This window comes from Larus michahellis, chromosome 2 (genome assembly GCF_964199755.1).
Source record: "Larus michahellis chromosome 2, bLarMic1.1, whole genome shotgun sequence".
In the NCBI taxonomy this organism is placed as follows: Eukaryota; Metazoa; Chordata; class Aves; order Charadriiformes; family Laridae; genus Larus; species Larus michahellis.
This window is the reverse complement of record NC_133897.1, coordinates 43,239,849-43,265,651: the sequence shown is the minus strand read 5'-3', so window position 1 is coordinate 43,265,651 and position 25,803 is coordinate 43,239,849. Positions and strand designations below refer to the sequence as shown.

Below are 25,803 nucleotides of genomic sequence, written 5' to 3'. Positions count from 1 at the left end.
AGGCCTATTACTTTTGGCAGTTTACCCTGCCAGAAGGAGCTAAAATATTTGCTTCCCAAAAGGAGTAAACATCAATAGGGGGCAGGAATATAATCACCTTCTCAACCACGCAGCAATGAGAAATGAGGGAAAAGGATCTCCTCCTCGCCGTAGCCATTAAAGCCATCTAAACACTAGATGCAACATTTTCAGCAAAAAGTTCAAAGATTTCACAGCACAGTGACTTGAAAAGGACAATAGGCCTATTTAGGCAATTATATTATGCAGGCTTTGTTATAAGGCAGCCCTGCTCAGTCCCAGAAAGTCTGGATAATCAAAAGTGTCCAAGTACAGGAAGGGGAAAAGTACAACCCCACCCTCCTCCCGCACAGCCGCTGCCAGGACCTCTGGATTTGAAGGGTAAAGTCTATTTACCGAAGCTCCTTGGCCATTTTATACATCAACTGATATCCTTCCTCATGGGGCTGTGCGCTACAGCCTTAACGAAGCTCTGGAAAGCCCTCCGAAACCACAACTAATTTGGCCCCAGCCACCCGCCCCTGTAAATTCACTGCTCAGAGGCTGCTGCCAGCCCCGCAAGGCAAAAACTTTTGAGGGGGAGAGGGATGTTCCCCCTCCAACACACACTACTCGCACGCATACCAGCCCCGGTCCCCACGGCCAAAGAGATCTGGAAACTCATCGCAGCTGTGCTCTGCTTTTGAGGTCTCAATAGGACGGGGCACGGCGCGGCCGAGGACGGCAGCCAGCAGCCCTCCTGAGCACAATGTCCCTTTCACAACCCCGGCTCCCAAATCTAAATGCTGGCTGTGTAACACAGCCCCACTTCATCGGCCGCGTAAAGGGCGGTGTGTAAATTAGACCTGAGCAAAAACAGTCGCTCGGGGTGTTTAGGGGAGGGAGGTTGGAAGCATAATCCCCTGACCGGGGCACCCCCTGCGAAGCCCCTTCGCTCGGCCAGGCTGCGGCACAGGCCTGACGCACACATGGTTAACGAAGACGGCTCAGCAGTAAGTGGGGATTTAACTGGACGTGAGGATGACTAACTTGGCTGCCTGAAACATTATCTCTCTCTTTCAACTCCTTAACTTCGCCGTAACCCTCTCTCGGAGGCAGCGGCCCCGCCAGCCTGGCTTTGTTCTGACAAGTTGCACCCTGGCTGCACAGACTCATTAGCTGAGTGGGGAGTCACCCAAAGATACATTGCTTTTCCTCCAAGCTCATCCCACCCCAACTTCACCAGCGAATGCCTCTCATCATTTCTGTCTGCAGGAGTTTTTGACAGTGGTGCGTGTCCATTAGAGTTTTCCTCTGCCAGCAGCTGCATCAGGCTAACTGCATCAGAGTCTACGCAGAGAATAGCTGTTCTCGTTTTAATTAATTTGAAATAAAAATATCCCCGTGCAATTTTTATTTTTTTTTAATGAAGGGGATTCAGAAACAAACACTTTTTCATCACATAGTCCAGGGCATTAAGCCACAAGTATAAACATTTAAATAAAGACTATATCCCTAAGCAAATCAGTCCTAGCGATGTAGCTGTAAAGTTTATACATGAACTTTAAAGAAAATAACCTGGTTCAAACAGATCTTGCCTTCTGGGCACTAGCAAACACACCTGCAGCAATTTGATACTTGGGAATGCAGATTACAAGTCCTCCACTTCAAAATGTTTGTTTTTAAATTCAGAAAGATGAAAGAAAATAAAGTAGTGAACTTTTTTCTGGTTGAGCGCAGATGTTTCCAGTATTTCCAGTGCTTGCAGGGAAGAACCACCTGACCCAAAGATCGCAATAATCCGGAATTCAGAAGGAAAACGCATGCCTTCTGGAATCCCACCTTCACGAACCTTCTGAGGGTTAATACCCGCTAGGTCTTCTCCCGGCAAACACTTCCCACCAAACCGAAATAAGAACTGTATGCTACAGAGCCTCAACATCCTATTACGTTCTGCCGCCATACCCATAACTTTTACCTTCATTTTCTTATTCTTCTAAACCTAACAAAACGCGGTAGGCAGTAGTCTTCTACTTGACATAATTAGCTGAAACACTACATACTGCCAAACAAACTTACGCTTGTTTTGGGCCTGCTCATTTTTTTTGTCCTGTTTAATTAATGAAGACTTTTTTAATAGTCTTTTCCAAGGCCAAAGAAAAATCGCCATTCCTTGCAGCTCGCTCTCTCTCAGGGCCTGTCCAGTTCCCACTTCTGCGGTATTTAGTTATCTCACGTTTCACCAAGAGTTGCTTGTTTTTCCTCAGAAACTGTTGTCACTGCACTACAAGGGAGCAGAAAATCCTACTTTACTTAAAAAAGTACAAATTACTAATTCTTGCAATTTTAACTCTTTTGTCCGCTTAAGAACTGTTCTCCACTAATTTGATTATACTGACCTGATTTTTATCTTATGAGAAAAGGAGTGAGAACGACTCATGATTAGAAGTGCAGTCAGTTCTGCTCATTTCTGAGTCCATCATTTTCTTTGCAAATAAATACTTTCCTTTAAGCCCATAACTATATAACTAATATCACATACAACAAATACGTATGAGCGCAAAATCAGGTATTTGCTTTTTGTGCTCGTAACACACCTTGCAATGTACAGTGGCTAACATTTGGGTTCCAACCCATAGCAGGTTTTTCCTCCCACAGGAGGGAGGAAAAAAATACCACACAAGTTAAGGTCATGTTTGGGTTGCGCCTTACCCTCTATTTTTACTTTGCAGACCCTGGTGGAGTGGAAGATTTGTGATGCTGCAGGAGTGCGATCGCTTAGTGAATCGTTAACAGGATTAACATACTGAAGATGAGCTGAAGTTGCAGCCCTACAGCATTCTGCCCTAACCCCTGCAATGGCCAATTTTGCCAGTGTTTCAGTCAAAAACCCCGATGCTGTCTGGGATTGTCGCTAGCCTGTTCAGAGTCTGCACTATCCATGTATTATTCCCTCAACAACCATTTACCTTTTACTCTACAATCACGTCTCTATCAAAGCAATATTTCTAAGGCCTAAAGCAATGTCTGCAGGTGTACTGTTTTTATGGCAGAGCCAAAAATAAAACAACAAAATAGACCCAAACCCTTACCTATTACATGTCTAACAATTTCAAAATTTGGCTATGATTACATTCCATTAAATCACAGAGGTCTTCATAAAAATAGAGAATCAGGAAACACTTGAGTTAGAATTAAACATTGCTATCTTTGTATTTATAAGCACTGGAGCAACCTTTAAACCATTAAAAGCTTTGTGGACCACAAAAATTCTGGTTTTGTCATTATTTTCATGAGATGCAAGGAAAAAAATCTTACATGTTGAGAGAATTTTAGTCCTTTATAATCCATTTATATATATTTACCCACACACATAAAGTCATTATTCTTTCTTTAAAATTAAAACCAAAACTTGCTCTGGAAATCAAACAGAATTCTTCATTTGGATCCTAACTAAATTGCTTTTCCACATTTCTATACCATTAACTTTCACAGTTCAAATTACAGCCACCATATTATGATTCAGGTTTCCGCCTGATTTTAAATTCCCATGCAGTGAAGATTAATTCTATTGCTTACAAAGTTACGAGACTGGATTCCTGAATGCATTTTCCTGTATTTTTTATTTACTCTTGTTAATATGAGTTTCTTTGATTAGCTAAACTTTGCTGTTATCAACACTTGTCTCTTATCACAGGCCCTAGGCAAATGACATATTTACCACTCATTCCATTCTGATAAGGGTAATCCTATGTTTAACTTGCTCAAGAACAAACACCATATATTTTTGTTTTTAAGAATCCTGCTTCTAGGTATTAACAACATACAAGAGCAGGACATTTTTAAACTAGAAGTTATTTAAGAATATTTTGCCAGTGTAAGCTTTTTACGACAGCATATGCCTCCTACTCCAGAAAACTTTAATTCCAAGTTTCCGCGATATTACCACTGAAGTTACACTCTAAAGTTTAAACCATGGAAGGAGGAAAAAACATTTTTAGCAAAACATCTGTTTCGGGTTCCCCCCCCTCCCCCAACTGAAGCTCTCCCATAGCTAGTAACATTATTTTGAAGTAAAAGCTTTGTTTCGTCTCACATTTGAAGCGTTTTGAAAACAGCGCGGAGAAAATAAACATCCCATGCTGAACTTCACAGTCTAATTTTAATTGTAAAGACATCAAAACATTTGCAATGTTGTGGGCTGGTAGTCACCAATTTTTACAATTCTGTTTTCATTACTCAACCCACACAAACGTCATATGGTGACTGAAAACTTTTGAGCAGAGTGAAAAAACACACTATTTCACCAAAAATTTTTTAGTTAATTTTTCAGTTTCCCCCTCCACCCCTTTGAGATAAACTGTATCGAAGGGACAACTATTCTAATTCCTAGGTAACTTTTTAACGTACCGTAAAACAAAAATTTCGAACAGAATTATACAGTTAATGGTGTACTGAAGTGCCCAAGAGCGTGCTAAAAACATTTTGATAGATAGCCAAGCCATTTATCTAAATCACCGTCAGAGCAGTGAAGCATCCTGCAAGCTTTTATGCAGAGTATAAGGTGATGCTTTCTGGCACTTCTTGTCATTTCTCAAACTTGAAACTGTGGTGTTAAAATGCTGCCATTGTTTACCATCTACGTATTTCAGCAACAAATCAAGACCCTGTAACATAATAATACATTTTCAGAAGTGTCCTACCGCTAACTCTCCCTCCTCCGTTACCAGTGCAACGCTGCCTGAATCTCAAGGTATAGAAATAATTGATGGTTAAACTCAAAGGGTGTTCACAGCAAGTAGTTTTCTAGAAAAACAGCAACTTCTTAGAGCAACAAAGTGAAGAAGAAAGGTGGCAGCAAGGTCAGTACAAAGAAATATTGCCTTTTCTTAGGAAACTTAAAACTACTGTCTAATTTTTGGAATGGCACCTACCCACTGCAATTCAACATCTTTGCAAGAACTGTATGGAGCAACATTTTAATTGCTTGGCTGCTCCGCTAAAATGCACTTTGAGACAACATGCATCCCAGTTATCAAACATGGTACAAAATTAGATTAAGGAAGCACAGAAAAAAACTACTACAGAAATGTTACGTAAATCTGTCCTTCACTGGTTGGAGTTTTGCAAGTATTTGCTGTATTATATTATAATTTTATGTGTTCCTGCTTGGCTCCACAACTGTTGTTAGGATCAGTATGCTACATGAGAAGGGATAAACAGAAAGCAGCCCCATGCTTCTTTCCTTTTTCCTTTCTTGCCAAAAGGAGAAAAAAAAACAGCTTGCAAATCACATTTTGCACAAGAACTCCCCCCACCCCGCATTATCCCTGCGCTTAATTACAAGTATTTCTTTTTTTAAATACATGCACATAATAATAATAAAAATAATAATAATTAATAATAAATAATTGCTTTAAAGTGGAAAAATAACAGTTGGGACCTACATTGAGCACTGTGCCGGTGTTGCCACTCTGTTTGTGCCAATCCACTGAAGCATGCTTTGAGAGCCTTCTCCTGGAGCATGCAGGAAGACGGACTCGCAGTGTAGAAATCCAGCATCTGAGCAGGGCTCACTGCTAGGACATCCATACAGTCAAACATGATTCCCCCTGCACAGAATGCCTGCAAAAGTGCTTTCCTCTAGGTGTGGAGGAAAATGGCACATAAAAGTACACCCAACTCCATCAAACTCTGCCCCTTTTTTGGCACGTAGGCTGTTGGTCTTTTTCCCAGACCAGAATCATGAATTATGACAGACAACACAGCTAAAAGCCTGTAATTGATCCAAATGATCATTTACCATTTTCCAGGCTGCCCAGCCAATCCAGCAAGATGGGGGGAAGCAAGCCGCATTCCAAGTTTTAGCTCCCATCAATTTCCCCCCAAAATTTCTTTAGAGTCAAGCCCCGCTCCCAGGGCGCTCGCCGGGTGGGTGCCGCGTCCCGCGCCGTGCCGATCGCCCGCTTCCCCGGGATAAAACGGCTCCGGTAGGGACTCGGAATCCCCCTCGGACGTGAATAGATCCTTCTGCCTCCGAACAGCTCACTTCCTACTACTTGTGTCACAGGGAATGAAAGATTGAATTGCCTAATATATGCGAGTGAACTTTCCGTGAACCCTTCCCAGGCTGCTAACCTTCAAATGACCCAAGCGGTCTGACATCACCAGCTCCCAGGATTCTCACACGCCTTCACAACTCCCAGCAGCCCTGCAAAAAAAGCAGGCAGGCAGGCAGGCAGGCAGGCGGACGGGCGGGCAGGCAAGCAGGCAGGCAAACACTAGCCACAGCCCTGCCAGAGTCGCCCCGCTGCCGCTGCGCGGGCGGCAACGGCGGGTGCGTAACGGGGAGGCCAACTTGCAAAGAAGACCCCAAATAATAAAGTTTAAAAAAAAACAAAAAAAGAAAAACAAACAACAAACCAACCGCAAGGAGGAGGGGAGGAATTGAGGCAGTGAGAACGGAGGATTTTTAAATTCCAGCTCAATTTGCTAAAAATTCTGTGCCCCCCGCCCTCCCCCACACTCTGTACCTCCCTGGAGAGGCCATGAGCAAGGCGCAGGTGTCTGCTGCCGTACCGGAGCTGTGGACACGGGCTTCACCCCAACTTCTGGGGCAGTGGGGCTGGGTGTGGAGCAGCCGCCCCCTAACCCAATCCCACGCACGCCAGCAGGGACCCCCATCCCATGCCGCCAGCAGGGACGATGGCTGGTACCAGCCCTTCTCCCGGCAGGGACCTCACGGGCCCGTCCTTCCTGGCGTGGGGGGGGGTCAAATCCCATCTCTCCCCATCACCCCTTACCCTCACTCTTAAATTCACCCAGCACTCCCAGGTGGGCCTGATTTCACAGGCACCATCACCCGGGAGGGCCCATCCCCACCACCCAGCCTGGGGCAAGGAGGCAGCCATGCAACCCTTCTTTTCCACAGGCCCGGGGCCACTGGGTCCTGCCTGTCTCTGATTAGCAGAGAGGGGCCAGGGCAGCTCAGGTGGCCCTGGAGGGGCTGTATCAGCTTTCAGAGGGCTAATGAGCCCCAGCTCCTTGGAAGAGGAGGAAGGCCACAAGCAGGTCCCTGAAGGAACGGGACCCACCCCAGGGTAACAGGAGGGGAAACCATGGCTGCCCCCTCCCTGGGGCAGGCCCCCCTCACAGACATTTTGAAAGCATGGTTCTGCTCCCACCAGAACACCCTCAGAGGTCTGGGTGAAACTGCACTGCCGGCAGCCCTCCCTCATGGCAGGAGTAGGTGTCAAGGCCTTCCCAGCACCATGCTGGCCCACCATCCACGTCAAGCCAGCAGGGAACCCCTCTGCTTTGTGGGTAAATAACCACCTTCTGCAAAGTCCTGCTCACAGAGAGAGACTCCATCGAGGCCTCCACCAGTCCTTATTCCTACGGACACTTTAAAAATGAAAAACAACAGCCTGGGAACACTCCCTCTGCCCCACTGGAAAGGACATGAGCTCAACGACCACGTGCGGGCTTTCATTTTAAGCGAATGAGCCAAGTGGCCTCAGCCCCATCGGACTGAGCGCTGGCCCGGAGTGAGGTTTCCTGAGGCATGGAGGAGCCTCGCTTCCCGCCCCAAAGGTAGTTTGGGTTTGGAAACTGGAAAACAAAACCCTCAAATACTGCCTGTTTCTCGAAAAGATGGGAGTGGGGTGGAGCGGGGGACGCTGTGTGCATACATGGCACATAAGTGGCAACCGTAAAGAAACGCTGGGGAGAGACTCACTCCGGGACCTGCGCAGCCACTTCAACGGATGCGGTGTCCCCTCTCCACAAAAAGTCCTTTGATGAACCGAAAGCTCTCTGACAGACAATGCCTGCAGATTGTATTAACTAAACTTTTCACACAGCTTCAAGAATTTAAAAAAAACAACCCAACAAAACAAAACCCCACACAAAGCACACGCACTTGTTCCCTGAAACTGATATACCCGCGATGAAAACCACTGGCCAACAAAAAGACCTGCTGCAATCTAGAAGCGAATCCGTTTGAAGGGATAAAACCAAAAGCTTTTCTTAGCCTCCTTCTTCCCCTCCGACGGGAGAGCTCTGGCTGTCCCTGCAGCAGGCAGCCTCTCTTCCCGTCTTCCCTCTAGGAAGAGGAGTTACAAATGCTGGAGTTTTAACAGTGCCTTTTTAAGGACTTTTTTAGGACTTTCTGGGTCCATTAGGGTGTCCTCCCCCAGCCCAGACTCCTACAGCTGAAGAAGCCCCTGACACTCTGTAATCCACAGGCTTATCCAAAAAACCGTCCTTCAGGGAAGGCTTGTTTAAACCATGTCAGCACAGCAAGCGGCACTTGCTGTATTAAAAAGGCAAGTGGAAAAGTGGCTAAATTTTTGTTGAAATCTCAGCTGGCTACATTGCTACAGTTTTGTTTTCAGTAGCAAAGCTAAATTAAGACGGTATTTTCTAAGCAGATGACACAAGACGCACAAGAAGTTTGGAATATGTAATGCGTCACCACAAAAATAACTGGAAAGGATGATACAAAACACAGTATGTTTTTTCAGTCTCCAATTTAGGGAGAAAACAGCATTTTGTGTGGACCAAGGCTCTCAGAACAGTTTAAGCTTATGCCAAGAAAAACATATTGCCCATGTGAGTTAGAATAAACAACATTCGACAAACAGAAATACAGGTATGTTTACTCCATTAACAGTCTTATAAAACTGTATTTAAAATAAAATCTGCCCATTGTACATCAAAATGTAGACTGGCAACTTCTGAAAGTAAATGTCAGGAAGTCACGCTTAACTGAATATGAATTGAAAAAGATTGCTTTTTCTCACTGTATCTAAATGAGCCAGGTAGCTCATCATGTTTCATTACGAATAATAGTTGTGCTAATGCTTATACTTATTACTAAAACCACATGTAATTAAAAAATTCTTCAAATAGCCTAATGGTTTGCTCGCATACTATTTCTACAATACAGTAATTTATGTATCTCGTATTTTACTCTGAAATAGCATGATACTTGTTTTTCTTAAAGAGAGTATCAGGAAAAGCTATGTTCATAAAAGGGGGGGTATTTCCTAATCTAGATCAGGACTAACCATAATTAGTGTAATAACTAATAGCCCTCTAATTCAAATGTAATGAAACTTTAAGTATTGCCACATATTTCAAATGTCTGCCCAGCTCCTATAGAGGTGCGAGTAGGCAACAACTCTCCAGTATCTTCCACTTCATCCGTGCAAAGAAATTGTGATTTCACATCACCGCTTTGATCTGTTTTCTCTCAGACTGCAATAGCAGAAACTTTACAATAAACATATTCTTAGCCACAAGTGAAATAAAAAGCAAAAGTTCAAGTCAGAAATCTATTTCCTTTGGTGTTACTGTATATTTGTCAGTGTGACATAGCACATTTGAAACCCATAATCATAAAACAAAAATTTACAGCCAAGGTTTAGGGTCTACATCTGTTTCTCTGGTTTTTGTACTGCAATTACCCACTGGACAATTCAGAAAGCAGCACTATGAATCATGTACTGCACACATGTTTGTGCTGGTCACTTTTTCGTTAGTACAAGAGGCTGAGGATGCCATAATGTGCTTCACCGAGAGAGAGCATTAACTAGAATTAGGATGAGTGCACTGGGCGCTCTAATAAAAATGACTTTACTAGAAGCAACAGAGTACTCCTGGAATATTACAGGCATATTTATAGGATGGAAAAATTAAGAAGTACATGCAAAAATTCTCCAAAATGTACCTTAGGGCAAGTGGACTTTTTTTTTTTTGCATGCATGCGTTTTACTATTAATCAAATGTAGCACTCTCTTGAAACAGTTTTGACAGCAGAGTAAATGGTTAGTAGTGAATGATGTGTGTGTTTAAGCAGTGAAAGCAGAGACAAAGTGATGTTTTCTTCTACTCCCTAGGCAAGAGCTGACACTAAGCTTGCTGCCTCAGCTTTGATACTCACAGATTCCTTTGTGTCAGTTGCTGGGAGAATCACTGGCAGTTCACTAACCCTGCCTCACACACAGGGGCTTTGATTTTTACCTCTTCATTGAGAATAGATGTTAATATGAAACAGTACTTGTCCTGGTGCTTGGCGCTTCCCCCCCCCCTTTTTTTTTTTTGTCTCAACTGGCGATACGGACTTTCAAATCTAAAAATTGAATCCCCTTTCACTAATAGTATTTTTTACTGTTGGAGGACGTTATCCTCATGTCTCAAGCACGTGAATGATGTCAAAAGATTATGGGGAAGAAAATCACTGGATCATGAGAATGGCTGAATATTTAAAACTCTAGGGTAGTCCTGAAGAAATAGGTATCAACCCTGAGAAATAACTGCCCCAAAGAAAATAAAACAGTAAAATTACTGGCATAAAATGGCACAAATGATACAGAAAAACACAAAGTACAGTGAAATTAAGTCAAAAAGGGGTTTCTTCTGACTCCTACATGCTACTATGCACAGCTCGCAATGACTGAAACAGGAATTTGCACGTAAAAGAAAATTACTTCAGGCCAGAAATATAACAGCAACTGGCAAAAGACTATTCAGTGCAGAGCAGTAAGTTATTTTAGATTGGAAAAGCAGAGTTAGTCAGCTCCAGACCCAGAACTCGGGCATGCAACCAGTCTGCAAGTCACTTACCGATAAAGGCTTTTTGTCTGTTTTAATCAGTGGATATGTATTTGTAAAGATGCCTTTAAAGCTGATTGCTTAACTTAAAAGCTATAAAAATAATTCACCTCTACAAACTCAAGCACATGACCACGTTTCTTAGAATCCATACTGTGTTTTACACTCCTTTGGCCCGGAGCCAGGGGAAAAGAACTGCCCTATATGATAAAACTGGAAGTGTATCTGGTTCATCAATCCATTTCTAAAAGTGACTGCTACTAGATCTTTCTAAGAAAAATACAGGAATCCCTAGTGATTGGCGAAGTATAACTCACCCATAGGTCCTCTAATAGCGTGTTCTCTAACAGCAAATCACTTAAGCATTAAAGCATGAGATTTAATATCTTTTCCAAATTTGTTTTTGGTAATAGCCCTGATATCCTAGATATTCATATATAGCCAATGTCTTTTTGGATTATGACAAATTCGTAGCTCTGTGACACAGAAGGAGATAGTAAGTTATTGGGCTTTAAGACAAAGAAGGATAAATATTTTTTTAAAAAAACATATCCATGTTGCAAATAAAGGAAAACACAGACCAAGCCGCACCTCTCTGAGGCCCCAAAGGCTGACTGCTGTAGGCTCCAGAAAGGTTGGCAAAGAGGCAATGACATCATGTGCCTAAAGAGGGGATGACATGCATTTTTGAAGGATATAAAAAGGAAAAGCATTATTACATTAAAAATTGGCTACATACTGAATCTACGCTTGCTGTTTAGGAGGATCCTGCAGTGCAAACACCACTGCTAAATGGTTGCCAGAAAAAAAGGAGAGAAGCAAGGGGGGGAAAAAAAAGTTTGTTTCATTTTGTTTTCTTTTTAAATGACCAGAAACTGCTGTTTCAAGGTTTAGCCAAGAAAGAGATTTTTAATGCTAGGCTATAAATCCCTCAAAACATAGAGTTATAATGGAAATGCTGAGGTAACTGGAGTGCCATGTATGGCACTGACACATTGCATTATATAATCCAGGGAGAATGAGGGCTGGGAGATCTATAAAACGTAAGTAGAAGCAAGATGTAGGAAAGAGCAGAAGAGCAAGTAGAACTATTGATATTAAACTGCAGAGAATACTACTTCTAACAATAAAGTCTCCTATATGCTGAATATGCTCATGGTTGGCTGAAGGTGAAAGAGCACAGAGCTCCATTAAAAATAAAACAGAGATTCCAAAAGGCTCTATGAGTAACTTTTGTTTCTGGCTTTTTTTAGGGAGGGGAAAAAAGAAGAAAAAAAAAAAAAAAGAAAGTTACCAAACAAACAGATAGTATTTTCTGTTGTTCTGTTATCCTGAAAGGTGTCTCATAATGTGTAAATAAATAAAATTAGAAAATGTAGAATAAAAGGAGTTCCAAACATAGACAATTTACAAACATAGTTGTAACCAGAATTAGAATAGAAACTGGGACAATAGTATTTCTAGAGGTTCACTGATGGCAGCTTAAACTCTTAGCGAAAAGTTAGTCCTAGTGACTTTCTTCCAACAAAAAACCAAGGTTACTGAGCAGTAACTGGAGCTGCAGCTCAGTGCAGACATATATCCTAACAAAGCCTAAACCTCACTTAAGCCCTATTTAACTTAAGACAGACTTGAGCAGCATTTAGGGCTTGTGCTCCTGAACTGTGACAGGGACAACCCATATAGAGAGATCCCAGAGGCCAGCGACAGCCAAAACACTCTTGGGCAGAGCTCTGGTCACATAAAGCCTGATGCAGATTGGACTGGATTATGCCATTAGTGTAAACTGCAATAGATCCACAGCTCAACAGCTTGACACATGTATTCATGATAATCCAATTCCCACTTAGCTAGTTCCCAAACCTACGTCAAACACTGAAAGAACAGTCCAATATCCCATTTTAAAAGGCAAAAATGAAGGAGTGACTGGAAAATGTGCTGGCATAGCTACCTGGACAGCAGAGGTAATGACAGGAATGACAATGTGGTGAGACCACCAGATATCTGCTGGTAATGATGGTCATCAGGCCAACATCTCTACTCAGTCTGCTGCCCTAACGCACTGTACAATCACACCTTTGTTTTATTGTGCAGATGTACTCTCTGTTTGGGCAGTTTGGGGATCAGCCTGGAGAATTTTTGCTGTAAATGAGGTAGAATTACCCAGAAACTGAGGTATGTATTTGGCAAATCGGTGTCCCTTTTGTTTTGCGGATTACGTACCATCAACACTGTGTGAATAAACTGAGGGAATGCATCCCCTCAGGAACATTGTTATCACTGTAACTTTATTGATGTCACCTGAAAAGTAAACTTTGCTAACAAGGTCAGTTTAACAAACAGACAGGTTATCATAGTGTAACTATTGCTGAGCAGGTAAGGGATTCCGCATATCCCTTTTATGCTACAATAACTGCCCACGACTGGGCTGTTGCAGGTATAAGTACCCTTAGTCTGCCAGACTCCCACACTGGGCCACAGAAGAAATTGAAAGTCCAGACATATTATGGCCAAGCTCAGGGAATCATGACTGACATGTGTGCTTTAATCAAAGAGGACTTACAGAGCTGGGGTGCAGTTAGAGACTGTGGTGGTCAACAGCATATTGACCCAGCCACTGTCCAGTATCATGAATTTTTTGTCCTTCTGGGACCTTTTCTGCCACATCTAGTGAAGGACATGCAAGGTGGTCTCTAAGCACATAATGCAGCATATCAGGCTTGACAGGTCTATAAAACTATCAAATTTGTTTCGCATAAACCAGACCAAACCTCTTCATTTTGGTATCCTGAGCCTTCTTCTAACTGAACAATTCTGCATAGACCTTGCCATCACACTGAAAAAAACAGTCCTTTTAATCCATCCACAGTTTTCAGCAAATGTCTTCAAGAACAGGCTTCTCATTCATGGGACGCTAATCTTACATGTATTCTTATCAGGCTATCAGAAGAACAGACTTCACCTGTCTTTATATGGAGACATGCAATGAAGAATGTGTGGAAGGAAACTCTTTCCTTTGCAAAAATGGCTCCAAGATCTCACCCTTGCTGCATTCATCCATTCTGTCTTTGGCATGAAGTATCCCAAAGGATATGCCAGAAGACAGGGTTGTTGGTAAACTTCTTCAAGGAATTATTGAGATTGATGGATGGGGAAGGTAAGCCTCAACCCATAGGAGGTTTAGGAACAATAATTAACCATGTGCATACTCCCAATTTTGAGACACGTGTTGGAATTCTCCTTAAAAAGTATACCATCATGTTAGTTTCAACCAGATCCTAAAGGAATAAACTAAATGACAAGTTAGTGAATACATGTTATTTCAAGACTTTAAAAAGTTAAAAGTTCCACCTGCGGGCTTCCTGAATTTGCCTAAAACTTGTTAATTTCTTTTATTTTTTTAAAAAAAAGACTTACTAAGAGTACACGCGCACACCGCTGATACTATTCTGCTAGCTGAACAATGCATGAACATTATGTCACTTGGAGGCCGAACTGCGCAAGCATGTAAGAAAGGCTAAGAGCTTTGCCAACACAAATTATCAGGCAGAATCTCACTGGAAAAAATGAGGCACAAAGATCTAAGTGAAGTGTAGAACTTACTGAGAATTGAACGACATGTTGACAAATACCACTCCACTCTCTTGCTTCCTATCAGAACCCAACAGCCGAAGCAGAGATTCCTAAGTAGTGTTTTTACAGGCCAAGCTTAGTCTCTCCCTCATCTTATCAGTAGCCTTCAAAGGGACTGTGGGTGGATCTCCTCCAGGAAAAAAAGAAAAAACAACAAAAAAAACCCCTCAGAAGTGGCACCTCTTCCATACAAATATATTGGCGCAACCACAGAGGCTTTGCTTGAGCTGCCAGACTTTGAGAAAACACACCTGGCTCTTCTAAAGGAGAAATTAAAGAATTCATGCTTCAGCCCTCAAGCCTTGAGTGGCCTTAAGAAGAGGAATAGCTAAAGAGAGAGTCTAATCAGGATGCAGGGAAAATCAATACTGGCTTCTTGAAATATCTTAGGCAGGAAGGAACAGCTTAAGGTTGAGGCATTTAGCCACTCTTTCTGCACAAGCAAATGGGCTGAAGGCTGCATGCACAGGTGAGAACAGAAAGGCAGGAGAAGGCTTTCCGGGAACCAAGGCATGTGCCATTCTGAAGTTCTTTGAGAAATCTCATCTTTTAAAGGTTTTCTGGTTTTGGTGCAAGAGAGGTCTTTCTACATCCTAGTCAAAGTTGTCAAAACTAACGTTTTCAGGGATAAATGCACGCCATTGTACTGCTATTTTCTGACTTTGGTGTGGAATACAATTATTTAAGACTCGGCGGGAGAGTATGAAAGGAGCAGGAGTGTAATTCCAGTTCAGAAAAACTCCAATAACTGACAACACATGAGAAACACAAGATAGATGCATTGTATTGTCGGGCTGAGTCTCATTGGCTGGAAACCCTGACTCTCCCAGCAGGACTCAGTTACATAGCAACTCCTGAGGGCAGATTAACCCTTTCCCAGTTAATGTATCTGGCATGATTTAAGAGACCCTTTTCCTCCTCCTGCTTCAGAATAATTTCGTGGGTTTGGAAAAAATGAGTTGAGCGCTACTAGGGTAAAAGCAAAGCTATCTGACTCACCACAGGATGCTGATGGTACAACAAACAGCGAATGCAGGGAGTTTAGATTGGTCTAAATTATATTTTATATCATCAGGTGTCATGACTTACGTGACACCTGAAAACATACAATGTATTTTTCATAAAACAGTTCATGCTTAGTCTGTGGGGATGCTATTTTGACTGCATTTATCAAGTACCAACGGTCTCTTTCACCCAGATTCTGTCCACCCATTGACTTCTGCCTGGATAATTACTGAAGCATTAAAAAAGTCCTCAGCTGGTAGAGATAGTACTTCATTAATCTATAAGAGAATTTTTCACCATCAGAGAATGTGTTGCTTTCATCCAAAATTATACAGACTAACTACTGTAAATTCTTTAGAAAACTCCTGCAAATCTTATGATACTAGGGGTTTTTTTCTAATAGACCTTTCTAATCACTGGCATCAAGTAATTACATGAGATTCTCAAATTATTTCACTACAGCAATTTTGGTGGTTTTTTCTTTTATTATTATTTTATTTTGGTTTAGAACTGCATTACGTTTGTGTGTATATATATTAAATATAAGCACAAATATTATATACAATTAGCATAATACTATTCCCGTTCCCCTGGTTATCAGAAATAACAAAGTTTAGATCTAAAAATATCAAAATCTAGGACAAAGACTCCTAAACCTCTCTATTTCTAAAAAGGTATAATTCAGCCCCCTTAGTTTCCCTGTCTTGTGAGAGTGTGAGATGGACCCTGGGGACCAGGAAGGGCACACGTCCTCACTCAGGGCGTACCTCGCGCGGTCACACTTCACTGCTGTGAGCCACAGCTGTGTACTATCAGGAAAAAGTAGCAACTAGGTTTCCAGCAGAGAAAATAAGAGATCAGACTGATGCGATAGACACATTTCTGACCGTTGTCTGGTCACAGCAAGTGAGAACCGTCTATCTCATTTCTTCTTCTCCTTCTTCTTACAGCCAAACCCAGACTCACAGTACTGTGGGCTCTAACCAATGCTAGGAAAGGCAGGCATCACTGACACTGCCCCATTTCAGACAAGCAGGGTAAGTCTATACCTTTCCTTTCCTCTGGAAGGATCCAGGGACACTCTCAGCTGAAGGTTCAGAGGTGAAAAGCCTTAAATTAAGTCTTCGTCTGGTCCTCTTCCCTCACCCACCATTCTCACACACGGACATAGCAGGTCCTGTAACGCACACCTCCCACCAACATCTCTTCATGAAGGATATTCACTGCTCAGTAGCAGCTCCTGACCCCCTATCTAGGCCAGGAGTACTCAGAAGAAACCAGAAATTTATTTGCTCTAATAACACAGAGAATCTTTTTAAAGGGTTTTGGGTTTTTTTTCTTAATTGCTTTAAAAAAATAGATAACCTTTGTATGTTACTAAAAGGGCTACCTACATGTTTAAGATATGCCTGTCTTTTCTAAACATTTTCCACTCTAAAAGTTCATCTGTATTTTCTTTGTATGGTTCTCATAGACCCCTTGTAAGTCCAGGTGGGATAGAAAGATACCATTTTAAATTATATTTATTATTTAATTTGGCTTCTTGCACTGTATCTTGAAAACTCCTCTGGTGTAACTTGGCTGGTGACTTTGTAAAACTAGGAGTATCCATATAGTGGATGAGAGATTAGTCCAAAAAGAGGTACTCAAGAAATACTTTGTGGTCTAAAAATTAATTAGCAAGAATCAATTTCATTTCTTATTGTGGATCTTTTAAAAAATGTTCATATTTTTTTATCACAATTCATCTAAAACTATTACTAGCGCCATTAGAAATGTAGCCTCTAAAAGGGGTAAAACCTGAAGGACTAGGTTCAATAGGCTTATGCTCTGCTGAAAGTACCTTTTCATATACATGCCAACACACACCTATCAAATATTTCTGTTCTTCATTAAACTAATGCCTTCCTGCATAATAAACAAGATGGTACAAAATATAGGTGTTTTCCCACACCCTGCTACTACGGTAGGTGATATCAAAATAAATTTGCAACCATATCATTATATCAATCTCCAGTATTACTGCATCAGTACTATAACCATAATTAACTACCTGCAGGTCAAATTTCTAATAAATCTTTAGAAATTAAATGTATAATTTGTCAAAACCATATGCCTTCATAAATTGATTATTCAGAATTTAGAAGCTTTTTAATTAGGAAGAAATTTATGCAATACCATGTGTAATAATTACGAATCAGCTCTTCTGTGATATTTTTGTACATCAGCAAAAATTAAAGCATTGGAAAACATTACCAGGTCATTGCAGTATTTCAATGTCAAAAGAAACACATAGTTTAAATGTAGAGGTTAAAGATATTTTCCCGTATCTTTTACATCTTACATAGCTTTATGATCTCTGGACTGGAATCATTAACCAAATACAAAATCAATGAGAAAAAGATCTAATCTGACCATTTTCAAGTGCAGAGTCACTAAAAGTGATTTATGCCACTGTAAAACTTTTTTACCATGATTCTATAGTTTTACTAAACAGCGTATATTCTAAGTCAAACTTGCATTTTATGCTACACCAAACAGTATTTTGCTTTTCATCTCTTCCAGCTAAAATTCTGACAGTCTTTAACACTTTAAAAACATCGCCTTCAGAAAAAGCACCAGGATGAGGGGTACGACCCTGGTTTCCAAATGGAAAACTAAAGGAAAAGAAAGTTAAGCAATACTTGTTCATGGCACGCAAGAAGCAAAAATTGTACCCCAGCTCCCCTGCTCTCCCCTCCCGTGCTTTCACCATGGGCCTATTCAGACTCTGCACCCCCACAAGGGCTCTGGGTACTTCTATCAACATTTCATAGGAGAAGATTTTTTTTGACAGAGAACACAAAAGCTGCTTTGTTGGAAGTCTGGACACATTTTTTCTACCTAATAAAAACATGAATAGAAGTGGGACCTCAGCAAGCATATGGCAGAAAGTCTGGACTAACTGAAAAAAGGGGCCTAGAAGAGTTTGCTCTCTGTCATTCCCCAACGTGTTTACTGCTGAATGTATATGGTGTAAATAAGGAGTATGCAGAGCGGGCTATAATGGAACATTGTTTATGTGCACATCCTGGCAAATGCATATACAGCACAGAGACTATTTCCAAGCAGAACATAAACACAAAGGGGGAGTGATGACAAACAAGTATTCCAAGGCAAGAAAAATGTTATTCCATATACGAACCAAACAAACTAAAGTGGTTTCTCCCCTCCTAGGATCCAACTGGCAGCTCTCAGCTGCACACACTATGTAGCTGTTAAAGAAATGAGAGACGTCCCAGGCTTACTGGTTGGCTTTCTTTTTCTTAAGCGACCTTATTATGCTTCCAATATTAAAAAGAAAAACACAGTTAAGATTTTATTTAACTCTCTTGCAAAAGCACAACAAAACAAAACAGCCCTTTCTTTCGGCCTGAATAAGAGCTGGGGAGATAGAGCTGATGCCAAGAAAACACCGTAAGGAATTAAGCCGCAGCTTTCCTATTCCGAGTTCTCACTGAAAGATACAGAGAAGGGTCTTTCTTCTGAAGGTCTCTCCCACAAACCTATTACACGGCTTTAGCAAGTGACACCAGTGTGACAATAACTTAAAGTTTTGTGCTCCTGGCAGAAATGTTTTCCTTTTAATCATGACTCATAAAAAGGAGGAGGGTTTAGAAAACCCAAGTCCCTACAATTTCAAGATAGCAAACCAGGGGATGAACCTTCTTTACGTGTTTACTTCTGGAGAAGAGAATACCGTGCTTTGACAGCTGCTACGTAAATAAATGGGTGTAATTTTATTCCTTTAAAACTAACTTCAAACACATACCCAACTAAAGGAAGAAGAAAAGATGACAAGTAGGAAAACAGACAGTAGACAAGAAGAACCACAGAAGTTGACTGATGAAGCAGAGCTTTTTACATAATAGGCCTCTTTAGGGTATAAGACACTAGAAGCAAGAGGCTTTAGTAAAAGATCACATGGGGTCCAGAACAAAAATACTTTGTGACATTCTTCGCAGAAATGCAGAGCCAGCCTGTGATTTTAAACTATTTTGAGATACTCAGAGTGTGCCTCATTTTCTCCAAAACTCTAGATTCAGACTCAACAAAGCATGAAATTTAAGTTTAGAATCTGAACCTACACCTGCACGTAAGATTTCTGCTAGTCTGTTAAAACCTGGATCTAAAATGTCTCATGCTCAGACTTTATGAAGTCTTGGGGCTTGGGTGCATCACTCATTGAGAAGAGATAAAGCTCAGGCTGGGAGTATTTGTAGCACCTTTACTATATATACACAGCCCTTTAACAGTATTGCATTGCTGTGTTCTTTGATTTTTCTTTTTTCCAAAAAACGTATCGGTTCCATTATACAGGAACAAAACAACCCTCACAAAGCCTCTTGCTGGCCACTGGTTTAACATTAATACTTTTGAGTTAACATCACGCTTTAGAATCCAAAGGAGGCTTATTTAAATTAGTTTTTTTAAATTCCCCTTGAAATCACAAACACGCACCTCATCCCAACATGACCTTACGCACGCCTGCCGCTGGGGTTTATATTCAGCCATTTGCAGAGCTGTACAGAGTCTGCACTGTGCTTCAGGAAACCACACATTTCTAATAATTACTCTTGGCTACACAGACTGCTTACAATGACAGTGAGAGTGCAGACAAATGCCAAAAGACAAGCTGACATGCTCTTTCCTCATTACAGAAGGTGTTTTTGGTGGCTGAATGCCTTCTGCGTATTACCGTTGTTGACCGTATTAAGAGAAGTTTTGTAATACGCGGGCAGTGAAGCAGGACTCCACCTCCATCATGGAAAGGTCTTCAGCTTCATAGCAGCTCCTGCCGTGGGCAACCGTATGGCAAAGTGGAGGGTCTGTGATGGCTGTTGCAAAGCTGAGTCACAGTGAATACAGTGATGATTTTAAATAAAAGGGTTTTTATTAAGGCTCCCCATCTTATCCCTCACGCTTAAAAAAAGGTATTAAAGTGTGGGAAGAATCCTAAATAATTTTGCCAAATCTCTCAACTTCATAGTGGGATTAAAAAAACCTTTTTCTTCTCTTTATCTAAGTTTCAGCAGTCAAACGAGCAGCTCGGTTTTCAGTTAAGGACAAGTCTTCAGCTTTAAGGACTCAGAAGAATGGCCTACAAACATGACCAGACTGGCATGTCGAAGGGCTAGGAGACTAAAGGATAAGGAAGAAATACTCTAAATTACTATTACTAAGCCTTTTAATTTGTATGTCAGTATTATGACTTATTTTACATTTGGGGCTGGTAATACTGAGTAATTCAGAAATACAAAAGTGAATTCAGGACCTGCAAAAGAGGCAACAGAAAGGTACTGAAAACACTCTAAGACAAGCTTTGTATTCCTTACTAATTGTTGCCCAAGCTGTGCAATCTCGCACATTGTTGTTTACTAGATAACTACATAAAAAATAGTATTCTTTATATACTCCCCCCCATCTCCCCTTTAAATTAAAATTGAGTTGTTATTTTAACCCTACTCAAGTATGTAATATAGCGATGATTGTAAATCTTGATGATCACAAAATCCCTTTGATCCCTCAGTTTACTATCCTTAACAAACATAATCCTAAAAACAATACAGGGGAAGATCTTACAGGCCTTCAAATGGTGGAGGGGGAGCAAGGAATGACTATATATGTAAAGCTACAGCTTCAGGGCTCATGACTTTCCTGTTGGGAAGCTTTCCGAATGCTGCTAATAAGGTCCTGCCAATGGGACCAGAAGCATGTCTTCATAAAAAAACAGGCCTTCAGTGTGGGAAGATAAAATTTTCCAGAAAAATTTTAATAAAAAGCTTATAGATGTGGGATCTGAATCTAACAATAGACATAAGTATCTCTAAATACATAGGAAAATACAAATATTATTAAAGGTGGCATGCCCATCCTGCCTGCCCCCCACCTCAAGATCTGTAGTCACAATCACAACAGCATGTCCAAAGTGCATGTGAAGATACCAGACCTAGCTCTCAACTATTAATTACCATATGGCAATACCCAGTTCAGCACAGGAGAAAAAAATAAATATTTTTTTTTCCGCTCAGTATTCCACACCCGTCACAGCCACAAGAAAATACATGGATATTTATGCCTGCATTTTAGCAACGTACACCTGCTTTGTCTGTCAGCCTTAGACAAGATGCAGGCACCACCCTGCATCCCAACTGACCCGCCAACCATTTTGGGAATCTGGATCCAAACAACATCTTAGCATAAACTCTCCCCCATGAATTCCAGAGGATCTATGCAGATGTGTGGCAATTCCTCTTGACTGTACCTACATTCATAAAGACAATGGGCCAGAGCTCACTGCCAGCCCTGAGGCGCAGCTTGCGTTCAAAGCATCTCCCCCTACATTACAGCATTGGCTTGGGGATACCTACAGGGATAGCTCCTCACTCAGCTGACTCTTGAACCATGCCTGGCATTGCTGAGAGAGGAGGCCTGTATGCTAACTGTCAGTATGGACAATTCACAGGACACCACCTTGGTCCGTGCTGTGACCCTGCTTGTTTTTCTGATAGCCTTTGAACCCTTGCAGCATCCAAGCTCTAACCAGCAACACGGGTAGGAAACATGTAAGTCAAAGAGCTTTGGCATGCCTTTTGCTGATTCTCAGGACTGTTCACCACACTGCAGTGGCGAAAGAGCCTGTGTGACTAGGTGTGAGACTTCAAGCCCATGAGAAGTACTGAAACCAGGAACTGTCTTTCCAAGCAGCATTGCTAGCAGAGGTCTGGAGTCCTCGCTTGAGTGCTCTTTGCTGTCTCTGAAACTGCCCGGTTTGGGGAAGAACTGGCTCTACTTGGCTAGCAACACTTACGCAACGTTTTGATCTCCTTGCTGGACCCACCTGGGGAACCTGATCAACTACGTTCAGGACCTATGCAAAATTTCTGGAAATTTCCAGTTGTCTCACCTGCTTGCCCATCCTTGGGTACTCAGACATCTTATGTAACATTCCCTTAACTAAAACCACAGAATTTTTGTGTTGTTTTGTACTGCCTAATATTTAAGCATATATGTAAGAAGTCAGTGCCTTCTGTGACAGCATTCTCTTCTTGAGTCGAGATATGGAGAGATATCTGATGAGAGAGGGGAAAGAGATCTTTTTGTCTGTCTTTCCTGCATATATCTCCCAAATGGTCTCGGCTTAGGTAGCAGTGATGCAATGCCTCTTTTGATAACATTCTTAAGAGTCAAAAGTTAGGAAAATATCCTTTGAACACACCAAGAGGACAGTTTATCACATTCTGCTCACCTATGTGGAGTTTAACTACAGCCACAGGATTTCTCTTAATGTCCCCATTGGGACATTAAACCGGAGCTGAGCTTACCGGTCACTTACACTTCACTAAGTTTATTGAAAAGGGTGCAGCAACATCATAATACAGCAAAGCTTTTGCTGGTTTCTCATCAGGGAGGAGAATAAGTGCCACCCTGGGTAGTAAAAATTGCTAGATTTCCCCTAAGAGTATAGTTTTGTGTTGAGACAATCCAGATGCCCAAGCTTCTCACGCCAATAACAAATTCCCTTCTGGGAAGGCCCTACCCCATCTTCTCTCATTAGCTCAGTCCCAATTCTGTCTAATCATTAGCTGGTCATCTTAGTTATCATTAATGTTGCCCCTATCTAGCTAAAAGAAGAACTTTAGCCAAAAATCTGGCAACCTTTTGAATGTGTGTTTTGAATGCATGTGAATGCATTCCTTACCCTCCCCTGGATGTCCTCTGTCAAGATGGAGACAGGACTTCTTCCAGGATGAGGATGTTGGTCACTTAGCCAAGATGCCAGAAGAAAAGGGATATGCTCCCTAGCAGGTGTCATGAAGGCCTCCCTCCCAGCACCGGCAGAGAGAGCCAAGGAGCCAAGGCCAGCCGGTCGTCACACTCACCCTCTGTCCCCCCAGGGACAAGGCGGGTACAGTACACCACGACAGACTGGCGTAGAGCTGAGCATTACAGCCAAGGAAAGAAATCCTTTCAATGGTCTCACTCAAAAGTAGAAACCGCTGGAAAGTCAACGTCAGCCACAAACTGATACTCAGAGACGAAAAATCTGGCATAATGAGGCACGACTGTGTAGCTTTCAATAATGGGGACCTTAAACAGTAACATCTCTAGACCTAAACCTGTCAGAGGCACCACACTATTGTAGCACATCAAAATGAGACCACCTGTTAGCAAACAGAAGTGGTGGCAATTACTTTATCACTAAATACAACTGTCCAAAATAAGACAGCTCTGGAGGTTGACTAAGTTTAAACACCCTCCTGACCTAATCACACTGCTCCTAGGGCAAAAACTATGAAAGAAATATAAAACTTAAGCACAAAAATGTCATATTTTGCAGAGGAGTAATATGGAGTTATTAGGCAGAGCTTTTCTCAAATAATATTTTAATAATATAATAATATTCTTTATATTTTCATAATATTTTTAATATAACAAAATTTAAGATTTATTTTAAAATAACAATTAAAATATTTTAAAAATATTTTAATATTTATTTTAAATTTTGATCTCCAAATATATAACCTCTCAGGTTTTTGTGACGTTTCCATTGCTGATAAATTATGTTCATCCATATCAGGTAGAGGAGTGCCTGCTTGTTTAAAGTAGTAATTGTCAATTTTAATGGATGGCTAGTAAGAAGATTTGCAATCCTGTGTTAGTGGAAAATAGCATACAAAGAATGATATGGGCCAAATTTCTTCATTTTTTTAAAAGCATTTTCCATAGCTATGTTACGTAAAGCATAGTTATGTTTTAAATTCATATGCTTTCAAAGCCAAGTGTATCCCACAAGAATGAAGGATTTAAGAGTTGTGGGGGTCTTTGTTGTTGATTTTAAGAGTTAGGGATAGGGGGATTGCTCAGTCTGTAGGGAAGTCAGCGTAGTTTGAAAAGTGGATGGATAAACATCTTTATTGCCACAGCAAACGAAACCTGATACTGATTTTTCTTATCAATACTGTAGATGTCATGTCAAGTTACACAGATGTAAATTCACTGGAAATAATAGTTACTCTGAATTACTGATGGTCAAATATAGCAGAGTTTGGCCTGACACGAAGGAAGAAAAGCAACTGTGCAACTGCATATGTGAAAGAAAATAGTAACACAATACATTCTTTACTTAAGAACCCTATGAAATATTGAAACAAGGACATAGAATAGTTTTCCTATGAAAAATTTGCTGCTGAATTCCCAGGGCCACAAGCATGCCTAGAGTAGGTTTTCAGATGGTATGATGTAGTATTAGTATGAATTTAGGCCAGCATTTTCAAACCAGGCATTTAAAGCTAAGATAAGTACCTTTTTAGGTGCCAAGTATTCATAGACCATAGACACATTGATAACCACTAAGCTGGGCAGGACAGATGACACTCCAGCAGTGGATTTTAGGCATGCAACCCTTGCCTGTGTCAAGTTAAGACAACTATGCTGCTGATCCACAATTACAAGAAGCAACCAGAAAAACTAGTGGTCTCTGGAAACACTCAGCCTCATAAATGTAAAAACAGAACAGCAAAGTTTGGTTAGTAACTTGAGCTACATTGATCTATAACGTATAATTGGCATCATTTTTTCATGAGACCTAAACAATAAAAAAAGTCATGCCAACTCACAAAATACATGGGAGCCCTAAAAATTACGAAAAAGAAGGACAGCAGTCACATTTGAGCAGGGGAGAATAAGCACTATAAGTAATGCTTTTTTGTTTTAGTTTTTCCTTTTTTGGACAGCTTTATTTACACACAGGATGAAAAAACACCACAGCAAGTTTCACCACAAATGTTTTTTTAAGGTGATCTCTATCTACTACAAAAGTAATTTACCTTTCCATTATCAGTCTTTAATCTTTTGGGGAGAGTTTGAAGGACCAAGTAAGTATCTAATCTCAGCCACTGTCTACTCGACGCATTCAAAAAGAAACCCTCAAAGCTCAGACTCCTTAAATCAATTACATTCGGTGCAAGGCTGGATTTCCTGCCTGTTTGCTTTTGGCCTTGCTGCATATTGGTTCAGGACTTAGGGCCGAACTCAGCTGCAAAGATAATGCCAAACCAGAACGTTTCTTTTCCTCTGGCTGCCGAGGAAATCCCTGCTTTAGATTAGAAAATAACTAATGATTGTGTGTCCCTGTATGCTTTGGAGTAGGGCCCCTTATTTTATCTACATGGCAGCTACCTGTCAACGTGTGGTGCTTGGAGTAGCGCACTGGGAGTTCATACACACCAAGACTATCTAAACAGACCATTAAGTGCTAGTAAAGTAACACATGTGAACGACAGGTCAATAAATTTTAAACAACTTATGTTCACTGCAAAGACCTGGCTGTTTTAGAACAAGCTGTGTTTACATAAAATCAATTTTTACAAGCATCTAAATAATTAGGCAATATACTGCAATAATAATTATATTCTAAGTCCAATATAATAGTTCCAAAGGAATTCAATGAATTCCTTGCTCATTTACACGATTTTCTTTCTTACCCCCCACCCCCCAGGTCTGGCTTCT

At 41.2% G+C, this 25,803-nt stretch overlaps 1 protein-coding gene across 6 annotated transcripts in view; it reads right to left on the bottom strand.

Moving 5' to 3' along the window:
* Nucleotides 1-25,803, bottom strand: part of RARB (retinoic acid receptor beta) — a 333,265-nt gene that overhangs the window by 88,527 nt on the left and 218,935 nt on the right. Inside the window, exons 1-2 of one of the 6 annotated variants that reach the window (XM_074575055.1) lie at nt 6,136-6,767; nt 5,445-5,573 (exon numbers count right to left, since the gene is read on the bottom strand). The exons of 3 other annotated variants lie outside the window; for them this stretch is intronic. In XM_074575055.1, the coding sequence (XP_074431156.1) occupies nt 5,445-5,559 (115 nt within the window). In that variant the 5' untranslated portion in view covers nt 5,560-5,573; nt 6,136-6,767. Of the gene's footprint in view, nt 1-5,444; nt 6,768-25,803 lie in introns of those variants that run through there. 2 more of the 6 variants (XM_074575056.1, XM_074575054.1) reach the window with 2 other exon arrangements.